Here is an 8147-nt window from a genome sequence, read left to right on the forward strand (position 1 = left end):
ATTATTTATTGTGATTTCGTCACAATGCCGGACTGCAATTTTGAATCATATTTTTAATTTATTTCATTTAAAATGTATGCTCTCTATCTCAAATTAGTAGTGTCTTGCCTCTGTACATCATACTTTTCCGTTGCTAAAGGAGTCGTGCCGGTAATCTACTTATTCTTTTCAGGAGAAAATTATTGAATTAAAATAACGTAACTTCCAGTTTGTTTCGGAAGTTCGTATATAGTTAATCGGGACCTCCTGCCCCTAAGATTTCTACGCCTGGTCTTGTCTTCCATCTATCTAACTATGTTATCGAGAGCAAGGAATGACAATCATACGGACGACAGAATCTGTAATTGCAGCCCAATTAAAGAAATCTTTCAGCAAATAGTGTACAGTACATTAACAATGGGTATTTAGCGTTATCACCTCTAAAATTTACATAAGTCGAAAACATTTACGTTAATTCACTTTTATAAACCACTTAACCACTTAAAAGAACCTTAACAACTTAAAAGGATTTGATATTCAACCCGAGTTCAAGTATAACTCAGAAGACGATTTAATTCTCAGGTATTTTATTTAAATTTATTCGAATATGAATGCTCTTCGATCCCTCTTCAGTAAATGCCAAAATGTTCGATAGAGCCTACACTAATATTTCGGACTCTTCAAAATCAATCGCAGTAGCCATTACTATGATTGACAGATACCACATAGCACTTGCCTGCGTCCAATTAAAAATGTTATTCTGTGAAAAATCTATAAGTATTTAATTTTCTACATCTAAAAACTCGGATTTCTCATTTGTGAACGTTAAATCTAATAAGTGAGCTCCAGTAGCCGAGTGGATAGAACTACAGAACACTGGATAAAATTGATTCTATGCGATAGAAATTAAATGCGTGAGGTTGAAAACCGATCCAATTAATATAATAATAATCTAATTATATCTTTTTCATATCAATTATTCTTTGGTAGAATTCGTTTTCGCTTAATGTCGTATTTTCCAAGAACCTATCGACAAAGTTGTGTTAGAATTTGCTGCATATAAATTTAAAACTATAAATTTATTACGACAAAATTCGTATAAAAAGATTAAATTAACAATTATAAATAATATATTTTTAATAAAATTAAAATATCGTAACACAGTTTTTTTTATTGTGTTTCTTTTAATGTAGGAAAATACGATCATAAAAAATTTCACGAAGCAAGTTTGAGGAAATACGAACAATATGGCCCTATCGTCAGGGAACAACTCGGTGGTTCTTATAATGCAGTTCTACTGTATGATCCTAAAGATATGGAAAAAGTATTTCGACACGACGGGAAATACCCTTCCAGACCGGGTATCGAATTTTTAGCAGCTTACAGAAATCTTAGGCCACAATGGTATAAATCTGGAGGTTTGGCAGTATTGTAAGTACAGATATTAAACTAAATTAATAAATTTGAAAAAATTATTGATAAATATTAATTAAAATACCTACGATGATACAACAAATTTAATTGATAGAGAAGGTAAAGAATGGGGCGAATTTCGTGTAAATGTGCAACAGACATTATTGCGACCAAAGTCAGTTCTCAATTATCTAAATCCTATGGATCAGGTAGCTAACGACATGATAAATAAAATTAAAAAGTTAAGAAACGAGTCGAATGAAGTCCCAGAACTCTTAAGCGAGTTATACAAATGGGCTTTGGAATGTAAGTGAATCTTTTAAATGTCTTACAGTCATTGTTCGACGATTATTTTATATTGTACAATTTATTTATTTCGAATTTAGCTTTAGCTTCGATGGCTCTTGACAAAAGATTGGGATGTTTGGAAGATGATTTAAAAGAGGATTCGGAAGCGATGAGAATGATCAGAGCAGCACACGGAACATTCCAAGGGATGAGTGATTTGATATTTGTACCAATGCGTCTTTGGAAGTACATTCCAACAAAAGCTTGGAAGCAATTTGTTGAAGCTCAGGACGATTTTGCAAAGTAAATTGTTTCACTTTTAGATCATCTCAAAATAATGTTAAATGCTATCCGAAACAAATTTCTAATGTATTTTTTTTCTGTTTTCTATAGAATCGCATTTAAATATGTAAAAGAAGCAATGGAGAGAATCGAAAATAGTAAAGACGAAGACAGAGAAATGACTTTTATCGAAAACTTATTAATGACCAAAAATATCGATCACAGAGATGCAGTTACCATGTTACTAGACATGTTACTAGCGGGAGTTGATACGGTAAGATATGTATAGTATGAAAACTGTAAATGCAATTGTTTGTTTCATATAAATTTCGAAATAGTATCGATATATTGCTAACTGACAATATCAAATGAAAATGTGTGTAGTTTTTATATTGGAAAATTGCCAATTAGGGGAATAATTTGGAAATAGTCTATGCTATAAATCAGAAAAGGATACTGGACTCATATAAGTTAAACAATAATTAATTAGCGCATATACTTTTGGAGAAATAGCTCTTTGTAACTTATGTATTGGTTTTCCTTTGTAACTGTGTTTAAGCGAATATCATAAGTTCTATATAAGTGCATATAATACGTCGTCTACTGAAATGTTAATTATTATAGCGTAAACGTGTTCTAATTTGAAAGTAAAAATACGCGTTCGTGCTAAGTCAACTGCCGTTTTCAGTTTTAAAAATTGATTTTTAGAAATGAGCCAGTCTAGAAATTCGTCTGATTCTTCTTCTCTTCAGAAAAAACGTCCAATTTAAGAAAACCTGGCTTCAAGTGAATGAATTCAAAAATTTGTTAACTAGTAGTAATAATAATAATAGAGTTTGCGCACATGTTCTACGTTATATTTACCGGGCGTTATAATTAGAAACAACGTTAAATGATGTTTGCGCATCCAAGCAGGTTATGTTTTAAGAAGATAACAAATATAGATGCCACTAAAGCTCTCGTTTCGTTTTCTTCTGGAGATATCGAAGATAGTGTCGTGGCATTAACAATTAAATAATTAAGGGTAAAATTGCACTTATGTAGTCCCTATGGCGGCACTTCCGCTCGCCATCTTGTTTGTGGACGCGACGTCCACAAACAAGATGAAGACCGGCGTAGCTACTTATTACACCGGCATTTAAAGAAAAAAAATCTTTCACTCACCGTTGACGTATTTCTAATTCCTTTTCTCTTATTTATTCGGTAAAAAACACGGTTCGGATGATTCTTTCGTAATTTCATCCTTTTCCATCGTAGAAACATTTTCCGCATTCACACACATGTTTACATTCTTCCTCTTACGATTTTCGGACTTATTGGTACTTACTTTCAGGGCTGAAGGTACAATATCTGGCTCTTTCCAAACTGAAACACGTCCCATTCCCGGATAAAACTTACTCGAAGCTGAACAAACAGTTCGAACAGTTCTCTTAGTTTTTTTCCTTTTGCTCACAACAATCTCGTCGATTTCGACAATCTTTCCAGGTCCATCCAATCTTCATTCCGGTAAAATTAGACTATGAAACCATCATAATGTGTAGCACGAAATTCGCCCAGTCAACAGCTGTTCGACCACTCACACCCACAGCCAAACAGATGACGCTCAACGTACCGTACATTCTATGCAAATTAGATGCCAAATAAACAAAAAAATAGTTTCCCAAGAAATTTTCCCAAATTTACGTCGAAAAATTACTTCAAATGAGGAACTGTTCGTATTGTATTTATGACATCGAAAAGAAACAGAATCACGATCCTTTCGATAATTTCATTTACCACGATCATCACATTTCGAACAATCTGCATCTGCAAGTTGCGTACCAAACTTTATGGCAAACTTAACATCCGATGAAATTCTCTTGTCAAGATTAAATTCAAGATATTCCGATACTAAAAAATGAAAGAAACCTCTTGAAGTACACTTTTGCCAAGAAAGTTGTCGATGTTTTCCAAACTCCGACAATACACAACAAAATATCAAATGTAAACTTCGAAAAAAAGATTCACACAACAATATACTGTATAACTTTTTAAACCTGAATAATTAAATTACTCTTAATAAAGTTATAAAATGTTAGGAAATTAATCTAGAACTGAAATGACGTTAGAAATCTTGTAAACTAAAGAAGCGACACCTAGATTAACTTTCAAAACACACGGGTTGTCGAGAAGTGGCGCCATAGGGCTACCTAGATGCACTTCTACCGAATTAAAAGATGATAACTAAAAGCGAGATTGCAAACACAGATACCCAAGCAAAAACAATATAACCGATAAACACCAAGGGCATTCTTATGTGGGCGTGCGAAACGATGACGATGCATCGACGTTAATAAAGGATCAAATATGATTGGTTCCGCAATTTTAAAAAATTAACTTCTAACGTAAACTTTTTCTTATGTTTATTCTGATACATTATTCATAAAGTTATAACGGATACGCCGTGCTCAAACTCTGTAATGGTATTTCTTCAGCTAGTTACATCGTTTGCCAAACATCATTTAATGTTAAATATGGTGGAATTACAAGGCATGCCGATTGGGAAAAGCGTGAAAAAAGTTTTCAGGCTTTTACCAATCGACAATTTTTTTTTTAGTTATTCAGTGAAAATTGTATTGCAGATTCACCAATTCTTACTTAGGCCTATTTACTTTTACAGACGTCACACACGACATCATTTGCTTTATATTTTCTCGCAAAAAATCCTCATGTCCAAGAAAAGGCATATTCAGAAATTAAAAGTCTTCTTTCGAAAGACGAACCTTTGACACCAAAAATAATGAACGACCTCCATTATCTCAAGGCTTGTATTAAAGAAAGCATGAGGTAACTTCATGTTTTTAGATTCTTTTAAAGAATTTATTTTAATACACTATTTAAACAGATTATTAAATACAATAAAATAATAATTACCATTCTTTTATAGGCTCTTCCCAATAGTTCAAGGCACTGTTAGGAGTTTAGATCACGAAATCGTACTCTCCGGATATAGAATTCCAGCAGGGGTATGTTTAAATTGATTATTCTGTAATATATATCTCAATATAAATTTAATACAGCGTTCCTTCGTTTTAGGTAGTTTTTATGTTTCAAAATTTAGTAGCTTGTCGACAAGAACAATACTTTTACCAAGCTGATAAGTTTATTCCCGAGAGATGGTTGGAAGATGATAAACAACATCACCCTTTTCTGTTTTTACCCTTTGGATTTGGAAGAAGAATGTGCATTGGACGAAGAATTGCCGAACAGGAAATGCTTCTTATAATTACAAAGGTTTGTGTACTATTATTTTCATCATTTATCAATAAAACTTTAAAATATAATACACAGTACACGTTCCTTTCAGATCATTCAAAATTTTCATTTGGAATATGACCATGAAGATATCGACTGTTATTTCAGATTAGTAAATGTACCAGATAAACCATTGAGATACAGATTCATTAACCGCGAATGAGTGACAGTATATTAATAAAATAAAATAATTGTAAATCAGTAAGATTAGTAACATTAGTATTTAGGAAGATTAAATGTATATTATCACTATTCAATTAAACTAGCAGTTCTTTTTGTATAATACGCTTATGCGCTGTATATAAAAATAAATAAATAAATTACTTTCAAAATATTGTATATAATTTTGGAAAGTTTTTTAAAGTACAGGCTAGTGTATTTAATCCAATATTTTGATTCACTATAAATCCACAGAAACGGAAGATTACAATGCAATTTTGATAGTCGGTTTTGTGTTGTGTTGACTTTCAGTCAACAATCGCATTGAGGCTGTTCTACCACTAATCCAATTGATTTTCTAGGATTATTTGAGTATGGCATATATGGAGATGTTCTGTATTTAATAACAGATCACATTCGATCCAATAATTTAGTGTCTTATATCAAAAGTCACGATAGTGACTTTCCGACAAGTAAAAAAATCACTGAAAATCAGTACATATACAGGAATCAAAGTTGAGATTTTCGGGAGTCGATTTCTCAGCCCCCAAACGCGGTAATTTCGAATATTTCGTTTCTTTCGAAGGAAAATTGTTTTCTTAGGTAGTGTGCAAAATTTTAAGATACTGTATAAAACGTTTGCCGAAATATAAGCAATTGAAAAGTGCAAAAATATCCAAAAAAGTTGTATTTTCTTCTCATTTTTCTTCATCGGCACTGCAGACGCTCGTAGAGAAAAAACTATTGTGCCTAGAAAGCTCAAATTTTAAACTTAAGCCCTTTTCGTTATCAGTGAGGTACCAGCGAAACTTCCGGGTCGACAGGTCAAAGTTTACGGGGGTTTTCAATAGAGCTAATTCGGTTTTACGGCTTCATTTTATGCTTATAAGAATAAAATTTCATGGAAACATCAATCTTCTTCAAAATGTATGGTACTCAGAATTACAGAAGCTCAAATTTATTCCAATTAAAACTTTTTATAACGATTTTACTAAACGGCGTTCAGTAACATGATAATCATCAATCAATCTATATATATAACCCATTCAACGGATGTCCGTCTGTCCCGTAACCGTTTGATAACGGACACTAGAAGCGCCCCTATCGTGTGTCATATTTCAAACATTGAAATTAACAATTTTAATTCTTATTTAAATTAACAATATACATTTTTTTTATTCATTTGGCCGATAAATTATTATTTGATCAATATAAATAATTCAGTATATTTGTAATAGGAATTTATTATTTCAGGGGCTTATATCTCTCGAAGGGTCGCGAGTAGGGATATGGTTCCTTTGACTTTATTGTTAGTACAGGGGTCTACGGTTTGGGGGTCGCCACCTCTTCATTCGGAGGGTAAATCTTATCATTCGGATTTTAACAGAGCTGTACAGCATATTGATAGGAACAAAAAAGTCAAAGGAACCGTGCCTCATGGAAATTTGTAAAGAACGCCCACTAGGGGCGTCCCAGGCTACTGGTATATATACAGTAGACCCCCTATAACGCGCAGATACGTTCCACTTTATAAGAATTTTACGTTGTAGGAATCCTTAAATACATGAGCCAATAACAGCCCGACATGTATGAAATTTACGGACTACGGTTTTTTGAAAGGTTTTCTTCCATAAAATTAACCAATTCTAGACTAATTCGACTCAACATTTCCAAAACACGTATAATTTTTTGGGAATAATGCGTATAAACTATGCTATAAACAAAAAATTGTAGGATTACTTACCGAGTATGCACCATTCGACATCGCCATTGCTTAAGCTTGTTTTCGTCGCGGAGCAGCGCATCAAACGGCGGCCGCGATTTCTGATAAGTTATTTTTCTGCGAAAACTTGGTTGAACTTTGGAGACATCATTAATATAAATAATTTTTATGGCCGTTGAATAAGAAATGTTTCTTTCACAAGAAATGCATAAAATTACAGTACTGTATTAGACTTACGGTACCNTTGTCGCGACAGGAGTCGGCGACGACGTTTTACGAGTCACTTTATACGAACACTGCTACAATTTTTTCGCTACGTTAAAGGAATTTCTGTTATAGGAACCTACGTTATAGGGGGGTCGACTGTATATTATAAAGGTAAGTGTACAATGTGCGTGCAGCTAAAACTCAAAAACGAGTCCTGGTACGATCAAGGGAGTTATATGATATGGTAGCCCTCTATCTCCCATCCATGAAGAAGGTTCCCGTTTTTACCTGAAGGACATGCTGTTGAAGATATAAGGGCTGGAAGTTAAGGCTTACCCTAAAGAACTCGGCTTCTATTGTACTATTTTTAGATGCGATTTTTTGCGTTTTTGACTGCGTTTTAGTAGGCTACCAAATTTAGTAGGGTACCACGGGGGGTGAAAGAAGTGTATTCGTTAACAATGGAAGTGTTAAGAATGAAAGTGTTGAGTAACAATGGAAGAGAAAGCGGCGTGCAAGATTTACAGGCGCAGGTGCGGTTTTTTGCGTTTTTGCAGAAAATCGAACATATTTTTAGACCCATGTAAAAATTCTCTAATTAGTCTGGAAACGGAGGACCTAATTCTTGCATTCTGTGAAAACGGGTAAGATGGCTATAATGTAATTATCTTAATCTTTGCTATCGTTACTTTTTGCCCCGGACTCATCTGCTAGCATAAAATATATTTTGATATATACACAGATGACGTCATCGTTTCGTTCTTCTTCTTCTGTCCTTGCATTCTTCTAAGAGAGGTTGGTG

General features: G+C 33.6%; 1 protein-coding gene across 1 annotated transcript; it reads left to right on the top strand.

Moving 5' to 3' along the window:
• Nucleotides 1–1143: 1143 nt before the first annotated feature.
• LOC111616674 (probable cytochrome P450 12a5, mitochondrial) lies at nt 1144–5588 on the top strand (the record flags this gene model as incomplete). The annotated part of the gene is made up of 8 exons (XM_023358058.1): nt 1144–1410; nt 1508–1698; nt 1779–1983; nt 2074–2236; nt 4622–4788; nt 4889–4967; nt 5038–5235; nt 5309–5588. Coding segments are annotated over 8 exons (1381 nt in total), but the record flags the coding sequence as incomplete, so codon positions are not given.
• Between the last annotated feature and the right edge of the window lie 2559 nt (nt 5589–8147).

Source organism: Centruroides sculpturatus, unplaced genomic scaffold (genome assembly GCF_000671375.1).
Source record: "Centruroides sculpturatus isolate CEXI.00-Female unplaced genomic scaffold, Cexi_2.0 scaffold3439, whole genome shotgun sequence".
NCBI lineage: Eukaryota > Metazoa > Arthropoda > Arachnida > Scorpiones > Buthidae > Centruroides > Centruroides sculpturatus.